Raw genomic sequence first — 19,943 nt, 5'->3', positions numbered from 1 at the left:
TAAAGTGCCAAAGGTTCCATTTTCTTCCCTATTTCATATAACTTGGACTTGGGGTGGGCAAGATAGTAGAGAAGCAGGAGTAGAGCAGAGAGGACCTGGTATTGAGCCAAGAGTCCTAGAACTGAAGTTAGAGCACCTTGGATTAAGTCCAAGCTTAACCAGTCATTATCTGTATAACCTTATCAAATAATCTCTCAATTTCCCTTTCTGCAAAATGGAAGATAATAAAAGTCACACAATATTATGGTGATGGAAGTACATTTAAGTCAAAAAGTGTTTTATAACTGTTAAGTGATGGCCATTGTTATATGTATCATGATTTTCCTGAAATATACATTTGGGCTTGAATAGAAGTGATGGTTTTAATACCAATTGATCAAAAGACCATTACTGTATACCAGGCATCTCATTCATGTATTCAAAGTCAATTCATTAGAGCATCTTCTGATCCAGGTGAGTGATGACAGATCAGGATCCCCAAGACAATTTTAATGATTGCTAAAAAGTAAAAGAATGGTTAAAAAATGCAGTATAGTTAACAATATCATACTTAAAAGGGGCAACAGTTCTGACTTTCTAGACTCGGATTATATAAATTTCTATTTCTCTTTTTTTCTATTTTTACAGATGACTCAAAGGATAGAGACAGAGAATGAGACATCTGTAACTGAGTTCTTCTTCTCTTCTTTTCCTGATTTGGATGAAGGAAGCCTACTGTTCTTTATTCCTCTACTTCTCATTTACGGATTCATCATTGCAGGGAATTTAGTAATCTTTATTGTAATACAATTGGATGTGGCACTCCATACCCCTATGTACTTTTTCATTAGTGTCCTCTCCTTCCTGGAAATCTGGTACACTACAACTACCATTCCCAAGATGCTTACCAACCTGATCAGTGTACAGAAGACCATATCCATTGCCGGGTGCCTCCTGCAAATGTATTTCTTTCACTCTCTTGGGATTTCAGAAGGCTGCCTCCTGACTGCAATGGCCATAGACAGATATGTTGCCATCTGCAAACCCCTTCACTACCCAACTATTGTGACACCCAGGCTTTGTGCCCAACTCACTGCTGGCTCTTGTCTATGTGGCTTCCTCCTTGTGCTGCCTGAAATTGTGTGGATCTCCACCCTGCCCTTCTGTGGTCCCAACCAGATTCACCAGATATTTTGTGACTTCACCCCAGTGCTAAATCTGGCCTGCACAGATACTACCCTCATTGTCATTGTAGATGCCATTCATGCTGCAGAGATCCTGGCCTCCTTTCTGGTCATTGCTCTGTCCTACATCCGGATCATCATAGTGATCCTGAGGATCCCTTCAGTTGAGGGGCGTCATAAAGCATTCTCCACCTGTGCTGCACACATTGCTGTCTTCCTGCTATTCTTTGGCAGTGTGGCACTCATGTATCTGCGTTTCTCAGCTATCTACTCTGTATTCTGGGATACAGTCATTGCAATCACCTTTGTGGTCCTTGCTCCCTTCCTCAATCCCATCATCTACAGTTTGAGGAATAAAGACATGAAGCAGGCTATCAAAAGGTTTCTTTGTTCTCAAAAGTGGAGTGAGAGGGCTGAAGGTTAATTCAAAATTATGGGATGTTTCTTATTGTTGATTTTTATCATTCTGGAAATTTTTTCTTCATATGGTTTTGTGTTTCTCACCATTCTATTGTGTTTTCTTATTGTAAGGTAGCAGAAAATGAATTATGATCAAGTTATCACCTTTGATTTCATTGTATTTCATCAACTACTGAGTGCTTAAGGGGTGTTAGAAATCATCCAATCCCTTTATTTCACAGATGAGGAAATAGGACTAGAGGTAGTCACTTACATAAGGTCAGATGGATTAACAAAAAGATTAGCAAAAAAGAAAATGGTAAATATTGGAGGGACTGTTGATCAATGGACATACTGATGCACTATAGGAAGATCTAAGGATGGGTGCAACCATTCTGGAAAGCAATTTGGAATTATACACTACTAGGCAATAAATAATACATTATTCTCTTTGAAACCCAGTTATATTATTACTATGCTGCCTTAAGAGATTCCCTAGAAATAACAAAAGAAAGTCCTAGAAAGTAATTCAGTAGACTCATTCAGCCTACCGAGGATCCCTCCTTCTCTTAGACACCCTCAAGAGTAGCAGAACCAAAAGTCATGACCCCAAAATCAAGCCATAATTAAGTCAAAAAATTTCTGTCACCAAAATTCAAGAGTTCCCCCATGAGGTGTTTCACCCAGGCAAGACTAACTTATTCAGGAAGGACTGCTTAGGAAACCCTAAAAAAACTTTTCTTTCCCTTCTGTGCTTCAGATGGGTAAGCCCTCACCAAATCCACTTTCACTTTAATTCAAACCATTTCTCCAAGTTCTCCATTGAGTTGTAATCAATAAAGAACTGTAATCACTAAATGGACTCATCCAACCTGATGCCTCTTTCATGCTGCAAAAGTTCTAAACCAAAGACATTAAGTATAAATCCAAAGAAGATGAAAGGAAAAGGTCCCACAGGTGCAAAAATATTTATAGCATATCTCTTTGTAATGGCCAAAAAAATCTAATGGAGACTAAAAGTATGTCTAACAACTAAGAAATTGATGAATAAGTTGTAGTATGTTAAAGTGGTGGAATATTATTATGCTATAAGAAATGAAGAAATAGATGATTTCAAAAAGACATGGAAAGACACATGAACTGAAGAGTCAAGTGAGTAGAAAATAACAATTTATTCTGGAGTAATTTTAATGACTATAAGATAAAAATGAAATGAGCAAAACCAGAAAAAATTATACAATATCAATGCCAAAACAAGCAACCTTGGAAATTGCAAAAACTATTATCAATAGAATGAGCATTCACAATTCCAGAGGGTCAATGATGAAACATGGTATCCAGTGCAAAGAATTGTTATATTTAGGGTACAGAATGAGACATTTTGGGTACTGAGGGAATTTATTTTTCTTGATTTTGCATATCTATTTCAAGAAAAATATCCTTTTACCCCATCAGAATATGTGTGGAAGGAAGAGAAAAATAGATTTCAACTTGTGTTTGTTTTTAAGAAGGAAGTATTATAGGTGGAAAGTGTTGCATGAACTTTCATATGAATTTGTTGTATTTTAATTTTTTTTAGGTTTTTTTTTTTTTTGCAAGGCAAATGGGGTTAAGTGGCTTGCCCAAGGCCACACAGCTAGGTAATTATTAAGTGTCTGAGACCAGATTTGAACCCAGGTACTCCTGACTCCAGGGCCGGTGCTCTATCTACTGCGCCACCTAGCCGCCCCTTATATTTTAATTTTAACTGCTTTACTTTATTACAAGAGACCTTTCATGAAATGAATCTACAAATGTTTGTAACATAAAAACAAAACACATTAATAAAACTAAAGAAAAAAGATCATACCGAAATGTAAGTGGCAGAGATTAAATTTGAATCTGAGTCCTCTGAATCCAAATCCTTTACTCTTTCTACTGTGTCAGTTATCTAATTTGCTTTAGCTTTGTCTCTCCTCACTATTCTCTCTCTCTCATCTCTAACTCCACAGGTTTGATCTTGACTTAAGAAGCAACAAATTATCATTATCTCTATAATATTGCATTTCTTATTTATTTAGTTAAACATTTCCCAATTACATTTGAATCTTGTTTGAGTAACACTAGGGAGTTTTACTGTCCAATTGCAGCCTACTAACTGCAATTTGATACCTCTGATAATGCACCTAGAAAATAAATATAACCTATATTTCCCCTCTTTAGCTAGAAAATGGTGATCTCTCCCTATTCTCCAGGCTATTGACTGTTAAAAATGAGGAGAAAAACACACAATGTGGGGTTAGCTCTTTGAATGATTTTCTAGAAGGGAAATGAACCCTGGGTTTAAGGGAGAGAAGGAGGAAAGGAAACAAAGATTAAGACAGAATGAATAATCAATCACAGGATAACTGACTCCTGTCCAGAACACTCACCATAAGGAACAACAGAACTCAGGCCAGACATAGTGAGATGCTTTCTAAGCCTGCTTCCTAACTTTACCAAACCAGAACACCTCATGTCTTTTACAGGAAATGATTCCAGACTGGGGCGGTTGAGGTGGGAGAATGAAGGAAATAATGTATTTCCTAGAGAACCATTTCTCTTCTTCTTCCTATACTGTAAGGTATACAGTTGTAGTACACTATGATAGTCATGACTCATTCGTACTACTAAATTACAGCTCAACTCAGCCAGTAAAAATTCAGAAAGGGAACCTAAGGGCAGATTTGTTGAGTTTTCATGCTCACTCCCTTAGTTCTGGTGATGTGGTATGTAAATATCTGGAACATCACAAGCTGCATTGCTGGCATGAAACAGACACCTGGGAAAACCCCCATACAGTTCAATAACAACTCAAGGGGAGGAGACCCAGTTGTTTCACAGAATAGAGTAATAACTGACAGATATAGAACATTTTCACATTGATAAAATGCTTTAAATAAGTTGTCTTATTTAACCTTTATTATTAATTATTATTATTATTATTATTGCCTTATTTAACTTATGTGAAAGTTGCTACTGATATTATTATATCCATTTTACAGATGAGGAAACAGGTCATAAACATTAGCTGACTTGTCCATAGTTATACAAATAGTAATAAATTTGAAGTCAGGTCTTCTTGGAACATCTTTAAAATTCTTGAGCTGCACAGAACACCTGAAAAGATATTTCCCTTGCTCATTCTATCTCTTTATTCTTCAATAATTCATGTTCTTTATGATACTGATAATCAGGGGGCAGCCCACTGAGATTTAGTGGTTATAAGGTATAGAGGGAAAGATACAGGATTCTAGATATGAGGGCAAAGAGTTAGTGAAAAGGTTTGAAATCACCACTATGTAGTCCTATCATAGTTATCAGGTGCTTTCATCAGGTATTAGCCAAGGAGTTTAGAAATGAAATATTATCTGATGCTGGAAAAGTGTCAGCTGTTTCCAATGCTGTCTGTACTTCCTCTCCCAAGTGTTTCCAATACTGTCTGTATTTCCTCTCGCAATTGAAAAAACCATGTTCCTTTATCATGCAACATTACATTCCATACCTGGTTCTTTCCAGAAAGGGTAGTTTCTATTAAGATTAAGACTGAGTTAAAATTAATCAATGCTCAATTGCCTTTCAGAGTTTCCATTAACAGTATTATAGTCAAAGCATTTAGGAAAGGAATGGGGTCTGAAGGGAAAGACAATGTGTAGAGTTTTGAACATGTTATGTTTGAGAGGCCTCTAAGTCATCCAGTTCAAGATGTGCAAATAGGCAATGGAAGATAGGAAACTGGAAATCAAAAGAAAGGCAAGGATTATATAACCAGATTTAGGAATCAGAAGCATTTAAATGAAATTTCATTTTGTGAAAGTAGATAAAATCACCAGATAAAATAATATACAGATGTAAAATGGCAGACCATTTAGAGGAACAATCCCACCTCCAAGAGGATACTGAGATACTGAAAAAAGGGAAGCAATCCATGCCAGAAGAGTAACAAATAGGTTTTATTGGATAGAGTTTATTTAGAAAGTCAGTCCCAAGCAACAGGATGACAGTGGTAGATTTCCATACCTCACTTAGCCAGATATTACATAGAATTAGAAAAAAGTTTCATATCAAAAGATGACCCATGGTCATATGATTGGGTACCTCTAAATTTTCTCAAGGAAACTGTTGTACTATTCACAATAAGCATGATGCCATGGAACCATTCTCAGGGGCATGATTTCATCTGAAAAAAAGAAGAGATGTGCCACCACAAAGCATTTGGGGCACCCACTATTAAGGATGAGACCTCTTGGAAGGCACATACTTCTGTTTGTCTGGCATTGCATCCCTAGTATTTAGAACAGAGCTTGGTAGAGTGTAAGTGCTTTAAAACTGCTTTTTGGAAACATTGTATAATACTAAACAAGGCATTAAATAATTAATATGCTATAATGTTATACACCACAGTTGAATTGAATCTGGTAGCAAGGTTTGCAAAAAAAAAGGAATGAATCACTCAAATCTAACAATAGCTCCTTCCCTCTAAAATTACTTTGCTTGTTCTATATGTATTTTCTTTGTACATTGCTCTTTACAAATTGTCTCCTCTATTAGACTGTGAACCTCTTGTGAGCAGAGATTATCTTTTGCCTTTCTTTCTATTCCCCCACATTGTGCAGCACAAAATCTGGCAGATATGCTTAATAAATGTTTGTTAACTTGACTATGAAGATCACCTTTTGAATTGGCCTATGGGATTGTCCCAGGTATTGCCCTGGAAACATACCAAAGGCAATAAATACAGCCCTCATGAATTGGGAACAAAACCTTTGGAAAATACTACAGTCTGGCAATCAAGCATTAAAATAGGCAAAAAAAAAAATAACAGGGAATTCAAAAAAGAATAAACGACCTATGGAACCTGGAGACCACATCTGGCTAGGTCATACACCACTCCCTCTGAGAGAATTGGTATTGTTAGCACAATGCTCTGATGCAACAGAGAAGCTGGCAAAATCACAGCATTTATTGTTCTATCACCAGTCTATTGGAATAGGCTGATAGCTAGGAAGAAAGATGATTACTGCTAGGGGATTAGCAAACTAATCACAGGCTTGTTACTTCCAAATCAAATGGGTTACTTACAAAATGAAGTCAACCCCAGATAATTTCCTATGGCAGGAGTTCTTAACCTGAAGTTCATGAACTTAAAAAAAATTGTGATTTTATACATATTTGTATTCAATGTTAAGGGGGAAGGGTAGACAAGAAAAAAATTATATTTTGAGCTTGTGTATTTGAAAGCAAAAGTGAACTGTGCATAGAAGATTTGCAATTTCATGTACAATCACCATTTTTATTTTACTGTTATGGAAATTCTTGTTTTACTCCATAAATTACAAGTTAAAATTAAAATAAAATAAAAAAATTATTGTGATAATTGTTTTCCATTGTAATTGGTTTGGATCACAAAATGCAACCAGTCCTCAAAGAGATAGCAGTACTAGATCATCTTATCTCCTGAGAAACCTATATGACTATCAAATAACAAAAGAACAGAACATAGAATCATTAGGTTTAAGATTGGAAAAGGATGATAAGAAAGTATATTTTCATTTATTTACCTTATATATGCAGAATAGATCATGCAACATGCAAGACTGGAAAAATCAAAAGCCATAACTAAGACTGCTAGGAGTAAATATCAGTAATATCATATATGCAGATGATACCACTTTGATGTCAGACAGTAAAAAAGTAAAAAAAAAATCAAGAAACCTCTTAGTGTGGTTAAAAGAGGAGAATGCAAAAGTTAACTTGAAACCTACTATGAAGGGAAAGCTAGGTGGTACAGTGGAAAGAGCATCAACCTTGGAGTCAGGAGGACCTAAGTTCAAATCTGACCTCAGACACTTAATAATTGCCTAGCTGTGTGACCTTGGGCAAGTCACTTAACCCCAGTGCCTTAAATAAATATATTTTTTTAATTAAAAAAAAAGAAACTTAACAAGGAAAAAAAAAGAAATACTAAGATCTTGGCCACTGATCCTATCATTTCCTGGCAAAGAGAGGGGAAAGAAATAGAAAGAGTGTCAGATTTTATAGTCTTGGCTTCCACAAGAATGTGAAGAGAAATTGTTAGTTTACATTAAAAAGACCAGTCTCTGCCTGTATTGTTGTCAGTGTGTGGGTATGTGAGTGTAAAACAAAAGATTTAGCCTCAACCTGAACAAAACCTGAGATTATTCAAATCTGTCCCACCTAGTTCTTAGTTAACCTAGGATCTACCCTTCTCCTTTGCCTATGCTCAAAGAGATTACTCTTCCCCTTTCTGTGCTCATTAGTATGAAGTGGGGGAGGACTGTGAGGTTGAATGTATCAATTAGATTGTGACCCCAGTCAATGATTGGCATGAAGGGGGAGGAGCAAGCCTTTCAAAGTGCACATATGATCTAGCATTTCTGGGATTCTGCACCTTTCTCCCCTTGAAAGAGGTAGTGCTTTTGTTAAGATATTTTAATAAAAACTATTTTAATTACTCTTGACATTTATAATACTTGGTCTCAAAGATCACTACAGATAATTACTGTAACCATGAAATTAAAAGACATTTATTCCTTGAAAGGAAATCTATAGTAAATATAGACAGTGTACTATAAACCAGAGGTATCACCTTGCCAATACAGATCTGTATAGTTACACCTATGACTTTCCCAGTAGCAATGTATTGATGCAGAGAAACACTGACATTGTCTCAGTTGGAGACAAACTTTGTAAATCTTTTGTTTGCATTGTAAAAGAAATCTTCCTTCCTTTATCATCTAATTTAGACCACACCTGAGGGCCTGACCTTCAACTTGATTTGGTTTACATTGTTTTTTGGTGGGGCAGCTAGGGAGCACAGGTCCTGGAGGACCACCTGAAAGAGACCCCCTCCCCAAGAGACAAAATCCCCAATGAGGGACTTGGGTCATTCCCAGGTTACCACCCCCTCCCATGGACACTGGGAGAGAATTTAAGGAGAAGAAGGGAGGGGCTGGAGGTTCTTCAACTTTCCAGTCTCTTGCTGAACCCTGGCTAGCTGGCCTGATCAAATTCAATCAGTAATCCATGTGGTCTTCTCTTAAAACTTCAATTTTTCTTTCCCTTTCTTAATATGCTATAACTTCCTTTAATAAATCTATTTTCTTTCCAAAAACCTGCATTCTGAGTTCTTCACAGGGCAGAATTGAACCCAAGAAACAAATCAGCAGCCACATTATGACTGTGAGAGTTGAACTTTAAGAAACATGGCACAGTCCTTCCAAATTGTGGTGCTGGAGAAGAATTTTGAGAGTACTTGAACAGAAAGGAAATGAAATCAGTCATGTCCTAAGGAAATTAATTCAGGTAAACTACTGAAGTTGAAGTTTAAATGGGCTTTGCTCAATCTTCTCAATGGCTAGCTCATGTAGGGGAGATTCAGTCTAAAGGAGAAAAATCAGTTGTTGGGCACATGGAAATAAAAGCTAATTTCAGAATCTAATTGATGAAAATAGTAAATGAATTCCTTGTAAGAGATCACACATACTCTGATCTAAAGTGGCTTTCTGAAAGAGTTAAAATATTTGGGGGTCTTGAGACTTTCTTGATAATTTCCTTAATTTTCTCATTCCTACTTTCATGGAAGTGTCTGTGAAGGGTAAAGTCACAGAAGAGATAATAGAGCCACAGAAGGATGAAAGAGAGAATTATCTGATCCCATGTATCAGCATGAGAAACCCAAAGGAAGTAGGGGTCAATTGGGATCACAATTTAAAGGATGCAATAATCAAACAATGATCAAAGTAGAGGGAACTACAAGTGACAATGCCCCTGTTGATAACCATTGCAATTGAGTGACAGACTTCTGAGACCCTTTCCCCCTGCTTAAAGTGATTAGAAGTATATCTATCTATAATAGTGATGGAGATGATTTTCTGAACATCATTTGTGTGAGACAGCACCTTTGGCATGGAGGAAGGGGAAGATATTCATAAGATACCATGAGGGTGTGGATCTGAGCATCAACCATAGCAGCAATAAAAAAATCATGAGGTTCACCTGAAAAATGAGTATGCAAATAAAGATCAAGAAATGAAGAAAAGGTGGCCACATTCATGAAACTGGGGAAATCCCTAGAAGAGAAACTCAATCAAATTCTCATTCTCCACTCCCTCAGCAAACTCTACTATTAAAATAGAATCAAAATCCAGGAGGCAGATTCTAAACTACAAAATGAATTTAGCTCTGCTATGCATAGATGCTTCATATTACTGCTTGAGGACTTATGTGTGAGAGATGACATAAAAAATGCCAACAAGAGTATTTATGAACCCCAAATGGAGGTGGACCAATGATTTGACAAGAATGAGAAAGAATGGATGGGGCACTCAATGCTGTGTTCTGTAACTTCCAAGCTTTTAAAAGAAAGTCTACTGTTGATTCGCTGGATCCTTTATGGAGAATTTCTTTTTCATTCTGGACAAAACAAAACTTCAAATACAAAGAACATTTCACATGTAATATATATATTCCCCTAACTCCCTGATGTCTAAAGATCAAGAATTTTATAGTCTCCCCTCCCCCATCAAAGGTTCTTCCATTAGAAGGGTTTAGATTATTTCTAGACTCTTTGCCAATACCTCCAGATGCCCCCGCTGGCGTTCCCTTAAATGTAAATGATAATTCTTTGCAGTCTTGTTCCATTAATCACTCATAGTCAGATTAGTTTTACAAAATAATATTTATTTCAAAAGGTATAAATCATAAAACACAAATTTACCCCCCCAAAATATGGGACAAAGGGGCTATATGAGAGGCATTGTCTGCTTATTCCCTTTGTACCATTTCAACCTGGAAGAGAATCGGTTCCAAATTTAACTCAGCTTCTATAGGACATCATCATTTTTCCAAGTCCTAATCCCCTTGACCTTGAGCCCCAGGAAATCTGACTTCTTAGGTTCCATGCTAGTCTGGTTGACTTTCTGCACCATCTCACCTGAAATCCTGACTCCAAGATTGTCAAGACTCAAAAATACCAAATCCTGTAGGGATCACCCATGGCACCTGGTCTGTTTCATCAGGAATGGTTGGTGGGGGGAGGGGGTGGAAAGAGCTGCAGTTGCAGTGCAGCACAGCTGGGCTGGGTACCTAGGTCCATGGCAGAGGAGGCAGTTTACAGACCTCTTGACCCAGTGGGAGAGCTATAAGGGTGATGAGAGAACTCTGCCACGCCAGAGTGGAGTGCCAGCCTCAGAGCATCAGGAGTCAACAGAGGTACCCAACATTTCCAGAGCTCTTGGCCCACAGATGGTAAAGGGGTTGGGGGAAACTGAAGAGGTTTTTCTGCTCTCCCTGGGGCAGGACTCAGCTGTTTGACTGCACTCAGATTCAGGTTGCAGTCTGGGCCCCCACAACACCACCATAGCAGAGCAAGGACCCTCCTCACAGCTCCAGAGAAGAAGGGAGGGCCTGAACCCAGACAAGAAAACAGTCAGAGCTGCTCATAAGACCTTGGAGGAATTAAGGTCCTTGTGGATTGTCCCCAACCTGCCCCCCCCAAAAAACCTTGGAAGTGTGGTAAATAAGTTATAGGCTGAGAATATGAGCAAAAAACAGAAAAAGAGGAATCTGCCTATAGAAAAATTACTTTGGTCCCATGGAGGACCAAAAATACATATTCAGAAGATGACAAAGATGAAGTTTCTATATCCAAAATCTCCAAGAGAAATAGAAAATGGGCTCAGGCAATGGATAAGCTAAAAAAAGACTCTGAAAAGCAATTAAGGGAGGCAGAGGAAAAATTGGGAGGAGAAATGAGAGCAATGCAGATAAATTATGAAAACCAAGTCAACAGCTTAGTGAAAGAAATACTAAAAAATACTGAAAAAAATGCTAAAAAACAGTTTAGGCCAAATGGAAAAAGCAACACAAAAGGAAAATTAGGAGAAGAATGCCTTAAGAAAACAGAACTGCCCCATTGGAAAAGGAGATAAAAAAGTTCTCTGAAGAAAATAACTCCTTCAAATGCAAAATGATGCTAAAGGAAGTTAATAATTCTGCAAGCAATTAGGAGGAAATAAAATTAAACCAAAAAAAAAAAACAAAAATTAGGGAAAAAATGTGAAATATTTCACTGGAAATGCAATTGACCTTGAAAACAGATCCAGAAGAGATAATTTAAAAACTATTGGGATACCTGAAGGAGATGACCAGAAAAAGAGCCTAGACTGCAATTCTCAAGAAATAATAATACAGTAAAATTGCCCTGAGATCCTAGAAGCAGGGAGCAAAATAGAAATTGAGGGAATTCACCAATCACCTCCTGAAAGAGATCCCAAAAGAAAAACTTCCAGGAATATTATGGCCAAATTCCAAAACTTCAGAGTCAAAGAGAAAATACTAAAAGCTACTAGAAACAAGCAATTCAACTACCATGGCTCTATCCTTAGGATTCACAGGATCTGGTACATCTACATAAAGGGATCCTAGGGTTTGGAATATGATATTGCAGAAGGCAAAAGATCTTTGTTTATCACCAAGAATCAGCTAACCAGAAAAACTGAACATACTCTTTCAGGGGAAAAGATGGACTTTCAATGAAATAGGGGAATTTCAAACTTTCCTATTGAAGCAACCAGAGCTGAACAGAAAGTTTGATCTCCAAGTACAGGACTCAGGTGAACCATAGAGGGGGTGGATGAGAAGGGCTAATTATGAGGAACTTAATAATGTTGAACTGTTTGTATTCCTGCATGGAAAGAAGATACTGATAACACATATGAACTTTCTGATTCATAAGAGCAGTTAGAAGGAGCAGATATAGACAAGGCACAGGAAGGAGCTGAATATAATGGTATAATGTAGTAAAAAGATGGAGTCAGTGGGTCATGAAGGGAAGTACTGGGAGGAAGGGAAAGGAGAGGAAGAAGGGGCTAAGATATTTCACGTAAGAGTCAAGAAAAAGCTTTTATGATGGAATAGAACAGGAGAAGGTGAGGGATAATGAGTGAGCCTTCATTCTCATCAGAAATGGTTCATAGAGGAAATAGCATACACACTTAATAGGGTATAGAAATCTATCTTACTCTAGAGAAAAATGAGAGGAAAAGATGGGATAAGGGGGAAGGCAGGGGAGAAAGGAAGAGGTGATAGAAGAGAGGGAAAATCATGGGAGAGGGTACTCAGATACAACACACTTCTGAACAGGGACAGGATGAAAGTAGAGAGAATAGAAGAGATGAGAGTGGAGAGGAATAGAGTGGAGGGAAATACAGCTAGTGATAGCAACTGTGGGAAAAATATTGAAGTAACTTCTTTGGTGGCTATGATGGGCAAGGCAATTCATCTCAGAGACAGAGCCATTGGAATCTGAACACAGACTGAAATACACTTTTTTTTCTCTCTCACTATTCCTGAGGTTTCTCATCTTTCTGGGACAAGGAGGAAGGGGAGGGGAGTTTATGTTTACTCTCACAAAAAAAGATTATTGTAACAATATAAAATCAATAAATCAATTTAAAAAAAGAGAAAAGTTAGGAATTAAAAACAGAAAAAGAATACTATCAGACTTCAACAACAGTCCTCTTGAAATCAGCTAGTGATCAAAGTTTTCACATATTACAGAATTGATTTTATTTATGTTGTTAGTGTATATATTGTTCTTCTAGTTCTGCTAACTTCATTCTGTATATTATACTTCCTAGATTTCTCTGAAAATTTCTATTTCTTACAATACAGTAACATTGTATTACATTCACATAGCATATTTTCTAACCATTCCCAGTGGATGCACACTCCTTTAGTTCCCAATTCTTTGCTATCACAGGAAATGTTGCTATATTTTTTAAACATTGAACTTCTTTTCTTTTCTTTGATATCTTCTGAGGTATAAGACCTAGAAGTAGTTTAGCCTACAGAGAATGTCTGGAAAGACAGGGACAAGATTCCACATAGAAAAAACGTTAAGAATCTAAAAAATATGCCAGCTAAATTTGTTGGAAAGAGTGCCCACAAAAATAAATTCACTAATTCATTAAATCACCAGTACATAATCCATTCATCATGAGTGAAATAATAAGAAGACTTCCAATTCAATTTTGAGTACTGTTTTGTTCATTATCATCATTATTGATGACTTGATCAAAGGCTTTAGATGGTATGTCTGTCAGATTTAAAAAGATGCAAAGCTAGGAGGGAAAGAATACTTCTTTGTGAATAGAATATGGGTCTAAAAACAACCATAGGCTATAATGATTATCTAGATCTAGTGAGAATAAATATTATTTTGAATGAATAATAAAAGCTTTACATCATATGAAAGCAAATGATGAGACATATTGTGGTTGAAGAGAACCAATCTTGTCTCATGGATCTATGTTACAAAAACAGTAAGCTAATTCAGAGCCAGTGAAGTTTGAATCCAAGGTAAAACACTGCTGAGAGGGATTTGCCCTAGAGGAGAGAACAGTAGTTTCCCTCTTCCTGACTACCTTGAAGAGCTGAGTTGACTTTGAAACATAAGAAATGAACTTTGAAAGATAAGAAATAGACAATAGTAGCTGTGTCATCAAAATAGCAATGGTGACATTCAGGGAAGAGTCAGGATGGTGAAATTAGAAAGCTTCTGGAGCTTTTCCTGAGACAGCTTTAAATGAAGCTGCTACACAGACGTAAAAACAATAGGTCTGACCGAAAACAAAGTGAAAAATGTTCTCACCTCATGGAACTTCAGTAACATCTGTCTTTTCTGGACAGCTAGGTAATGTAGTAGATAGAGCACTGACATTGGCATCATGCGGTTGGGAGGTTGAATCCAGCCTCAGACTCTTGATACTTACTAACTGTGTGACCTTGGACAATTCACTTAACCCTTACTTCCTCCTATCCAAAACCATATCCAGTTGTTCTGATTCATATCTGATTCCTGGACCCAGATGGCTCTGGAGGAGAAAGAAATATTGATGACTTTGCACAGCACCCCCTCCTTCAAATCCAGTTCAATTGCTTGTCATGGCATCACCTCCCTAACATCATGATCTTTTACAAGAATGAAGGACAATTGACCTCCTAGCCAAGATGGCAGAGAGAAGACAGTCACAGTTCTCAGTTCTCTTGATCTTTCCCCCATCTATCATGTGAAACAAACCTCTTAAAAGTAATCTCACCCACAAAACCCAGAAAGAAAAGCCAGGAGAAAGAACATCTACCTCAGGATTTCTCTCTGGCAGCAGCATTGGCCGAATTCGGGCAGTGAGTATGGGCTCAGAGGGAGGATCAGCACCTGATCAACCAGATTAGCACCTGAACTGGAGCCCGGAGTCTGAGGGCCTGAGAGCTGGACCTGCTGGATCAGCAGTGGGGCTAGACAGCAGTAGCTTGAGTCAACTAGGGAGCAGAGGCGTTGGTGTTGGTGCTGTACCCCCAGGAGCTTGCAGACAGAGCTGCAGAGAGAGTTTTGGTGCAGGAGAGCTTCGGACACCATCCCTGGGCTCCTTTGCTCTGAGGTCAGAGTCCCTTTACAGCTCAGACCTCTTCCCTGAACAAACAATTGCAAACTAATTATGCCTCAGGCCCAAGTGTCTGAGCAGAAGAACCAGCCCAGCTGACAAACGACCTCAGGCCAGCCTAAAGAGCGCCATTGATTGAAGGCAAAAGAATTCAATAGCTCCAACTCCTCCCTTCAAGCAAAGGGAGAAGGCCTGCAATCAAGGTCGCAGACACTCCAAAGAAAGCAGCCAACACCTCCTACTGGCCAGACAGAGAAACTGCACTCAGTGACTAAAGCCTTTAGTGATCCCAAGCCACTGTAAACCAGCCCCTCCCAATTCAAGGTCTTAGTAAAATGAAGAAGGGTCAGCAAAAAGGAGGATCCATAGAAAAATTCTTGGAAGGGAAAGACCCTAACTCAGAGAGACCTAGAACCTCTGAGGAGAATATGATCTGGTCTTCAGCACAGAAAGACTTACTTGAAGAAATAAGGAAGGAGCTTAAACATTTGGAAGAGACAATTAATACCTTGCAACAAGAAAACAAATCCTTAGAAAGTACAATTGGACAAATACAAAATGAGAATAAATCTCTCACATCATCAACTGGACAAATACAAAATGATAATAATTCTCTCAGATCCTCAATTGGACAAATGCAAAAAGAAATAATTCTCTCAAAACCTCATTTGGTCAAATGGAAAGCTCTTTCAAAAGTAGAATTGACCAATTGGAAAAGGAGTTGCAAAAGGTTAATGAATAAAACTCCTCCACCCCAAAAGAGAATGGAGTCTACAGAAACTAATGACTCCATGAGACAGCAAGAGTCAGTTAAACAAAATCAAAAAATAGAAGAAAATGTAAAATACCTCATCAACAAAGCCACGGACCCCGAGAATAAAGAGGGCGCAAACTGAAAATTATAGGACTTCCTGAAAACATTGAAGAGAAAAACAGCCTGGACTTAATATTACAGGATCTAGTGATGGAAAACTGCCCTGATATCATGGAATTGGAGGGCAAAGTAGTTATTGAAAGAATATATCGAACTCCACCAGAAAAAGATCCTAAAATGAAAAGACCAAGGAATGTTGTGGCCAAATTCCAGAACTATCAGATAAAAGAGAAAATCCTGCAAGCAGCCAGAAAGAAACAATTTAAATATCAAGGAGTCACAGTAAAGATCATGCAGGACCTAGCTGCATCAACATTAAGGGATCAAAGGGCCTGGAACAAGATATTTTGAAGAGCAAGGCAGCTTGGAAAGCAGCCAAGAATCTACTTTCCTGCAAAGCTGAGCCTTCTCTTCCAGGGAAAAAAGATTGACATTTAACAAAATGGAAGAATTCCAAAAATTTCTGATGAAAAGACCAGAGCTAAACAGAAAATTTGGACATCAAACAGGAGGTTCAAGAGACACATGAAAAGGTAAAAAAAAAAAAAAAGAAATGGGGGGGGGTAAAAGGAAAAAAAATGCTATCCAGTAAGTTTAAACTGGCTGTATCCCAGTATAGGGAAGAAGATTCTCATAAATCTTGAGGATTGTAACTCTAACAGAGAGAATATACCTAGCCAGAAATGATGGACATCATGACCTATCCATGAGACTGCTATATAATGGGATGTAACTGGCTTTAACCCCACTTGGGAGAAAGACTCTAATAACATTCAGGAATTTTGACTCTATTAAATAGAATATACTGAACTAGAAGGGACACACACTCAGAATTTTGTATGACTTAGATAGAATGATCTAAAAAACACTACCTCCTTAAAAAGTGGGACAGGAAAGAGAGGGGAGAAGGGGGGGATTAAATGGGGTAAATCTCATCACACTAGGAGGTACAAAAAACCTATGGCAATAGAGGGGAAGAAGGGAACAGATGAGAAACACCTGAATCTTCTTCTCATCAGACTTGGCTTAAAGTCAACCTACACATACTCAATTAACTTATAAAACATCTAACCTTTCAAGTATTAAAAGGGGAAAAGGTGAGGGGGACAAAGAAAGGGAAGGGGAGTGGGGGAAAAGGGGGAAATAACAAAAGGAAGGGAAGGGAAAAGGGAAATGGGAAAGAAAGGGGAGAGTGTGATATAGTAGGGCAAACACACTGAAGGGGGTGGTATTCAGAAACAAAATACTAGGGAATATAGATAAAGGGGGGGGAGAAAATACAAATAGAGGGAACGTAGCAGGGAGGGCAATAAAGAATTAGTAAACATAACTTTGAATGTGAATGGGATGAACTCTCCCTTAAAATGTAAGCAAATAGAGTGGATTAAAAACCAGAATCCTACCATATATTGCTTACAAGAAACTTATCTGAAGCAGAGAAATACATATAGAGTAAAGGTAAAGGGTTAGAACAAAATATATTTTGCTTCAGCTGAAGTGAAAAAAGCAGGGGTAGCAATCCTTATCTCAGACAAAGCAACAGCAAAAATAGATGGCATTAAAAGAGATAAGGAAGGAAACTTTATCCTCCTGAAAGGTACCATAGACAATAAAGTCATTTCAATACAGAATATATATGCACCCAGTGGGACAGCACCCAAATTCTTAGAGGAGAAGCTGAATGAACTACAGGAAGACATAGACAGCAAAATGCTACTAGTGGGAGACCTCAACCTCTGGCTGTCAGATCTAGATAAATCGAATCATAAAATAAACAAGAAAGAAGTTAAGGAGGTAAATAGATTGTTAGAAAAATTAGATATGGTAGACTTATAGAGGAAACTGAAGGGGGATAGAAAGAAATATACCTTTTTCTCTGAAGTACATGGAACTTATACAAAAATTGACCATGTACTAGGACATAAAAACCTAATGATCAACTGCAGAAAGGTAGAAATAGTGAATACATCTTTCTCAGATCACAATGCAATAAGAGTACTATGCAATACTGGGCCAAGGAGATATAGACCCCAGAACAAATTGGAAACTGAATAACCTCATTTTAAAAAATGAGTACACCAAAAAACAAATTATAGAAAGTATTAACCATTTTATCCTAGAAAATGACAATAATGAAACAACATAGCAAAACCTATGGGATTCATTCAAAGCGACTCTCAGGGGATATATTATAGCTCTAAATGCTTATATGAATAAATTGGAGAAAGAGGAAATCAATGAACTAAACATGCAACTAAAATTTAGAGAAAGAACAAATCAAAAATCCCCAATTAAATACCAAATTAGAAATTCTAAAAATTAAAGGAGAAATTAATAAAATTGAAAGCAAAAAACTGTTGAATTAATAAATAAAACCAAATGTTGGTATTATGAAAAAAAACAATAAAATTGATAAACCTCTGGTCAATTTTATTTAAAAAAAGAAAGAAGAAAACCAAATTGCTAGTATCATAAATGAAAAAGGTGAACTCATCACGAATAAGGAGGAAATTAAAGTAATAAAAACTTTGCATCAGAAGATAAATAACACCACACAAAAAGACACAAAGATCTATTACAATAGAGGGAAAGAAGGGAAGATATGAGCACTTAATCTCAACAGATTTCATACAAAGAGGGAATAACATACATTCTGATTGGGGTTCACAAATTTTTCCTATTCTATAGGGAAGTAGGGAGAAGGGAATGAAAGGGAAAAAAGAAACTGATAAAAGGGAGGGAAAAGTAAAAGAAAAGGTAAATGTAAAGTTAAAAAAAAGAAAACTTAAAGGGGAAAGGAAGAAAGAAAGGAAAAGGACAGAATAGGGGAGGGGGAAGATTCATCGAGAGGCTGCAGTCAGAAGCATAAACATTGGTGAGGAGTAATAGGGAAAGGAAAGAGAAAAAATTGAAATGAGTGAAGATAGCATGGAGTGAAATAAGAGTTAATAATCAAAATTCACATGTCAAAGTGAATGAGATGGATAAAATAGATATGAATAACAGAGTGGATTATAAAACAAAATTAATTCTATGATAAATTGTTTCTAAGAAGCATATTTGAAGCAGAGATATACAGAGGGTAAATTAAAAGATTAAGGCAGAATATGTTATGCTTTAACATTGAAGTTAAGAAAAATCGGGGGTAGCAATTCCAAAGAAAGTAAAAGTGAAAAGAGATCTCATTAAAGGGGCATAAGGAAGGAAACCAAGGTATGACAGATAATGAAGTAATATTATTAAACATATATCTTCCAAATGATATAGTATCCAAATTCTCAGAGGAGAAACTAAAGGAATTACAGGGAGACATAGAGAGTAAAAGAATAATAATGGGGAACCTCAACCTCCATCTCTCAGAATTAGATATATCTAAAACAGAATAAACAAGAAGAAAGTTAAGTTGAATAGAATTTGAGAAAACTTAGATATTATAGACCTCTAAAAAACTGAATGGAGATAGAAAAGAATATCCTTTTTCTCTGCAGTACATGACACCCACAGAAAAATTGACCATGTACTAGGTCACAATAATCTCACAATCAGATTCAGAAAGACAAAAATATTAAATGTATCCTTTTCAGAGCATAATGGAATAAAAATTATATGTAATAAAGGACCATAAAAAGATAACTGAAAATTAATGGAAAACTAAACAACCTAATTTTAAAGAAGAATGTCTGGAGCAAATAATAAATCATAGGAATATTCATCAATTTGATAGGAATATTCATCAATTTGATCCAAGGCAATGACAAGTACAAACATCATACCAACACTTGAAGAATGCAACCAAAGTAATTATTGGGGGAAATATTATATCTCTAAATTTTTATATGAATTAAAAAGAGAAAGAAGAGATCAATGAATTAGACATGTAACTAAAAAGGCTAGAAAAAGAATAAATTTAAAATCTCCAATTAAATACCAAATTAGAAATTTTGAAAATCAAAGGACAAAATAGTAAAATTGGAAGAAAGAAATCCATGGAACCAATAAAGATAATCAAGAATTTATTTTATG

At 36.9% G+C, this 19,943-nt stretch overlaps 1 protein-coding gene across 1 annotated transcript; it reads left to right on the top strand.

The window, feature by feature from the left end:
- Nucleotides 1–627: 627 nt before the first annotated feature.
- OR6K6 (olfactory receptor family 6 subfamily K member 6) lies at nucleotides 628–1,587 on the top strand. The gene has a single exon (XM_074220478.1). It carries the CDS (start codon nucleotides 628–630, stop codon nucleotides 1,585–1,587), a length of 960 nt encoding a protein of 319 aa, XP_074076579.1.
- Nucleotides 1,588–19,943: the final 18,356 nt, after the last annotated feature.

The sequence above is a fragment of the Macrotis lagotis genome, chromosome 2, assembly GCF_037893015.1.
Source record: "Macrotis lagotis isolate mMagLag1 chromosome 2, bilby.v1.9.chrom.fasta, whole genome shotgun sequence".
In the NCBI taxonomy this organism is placed as follows: domain Eukaryota; kingdom Metazoa; phylum Chordata; class Mammalia; order Peramelemorphia; family Peramelidae; genus Macrotis; species Macrotis lagotis.
This window is presented reverse-complemented; position numbering and strand designations above follow the sequence as displayed.

What these genes read in the sequence shown, in the direction of transcription:
- OR6K6 (XM_074220478.1), top strand. Translation starts at nt 628, where the DNA reads ATGACTCAAAGGATAGAGACAGAGAATGAGACATCTGTAACTGAGTTC.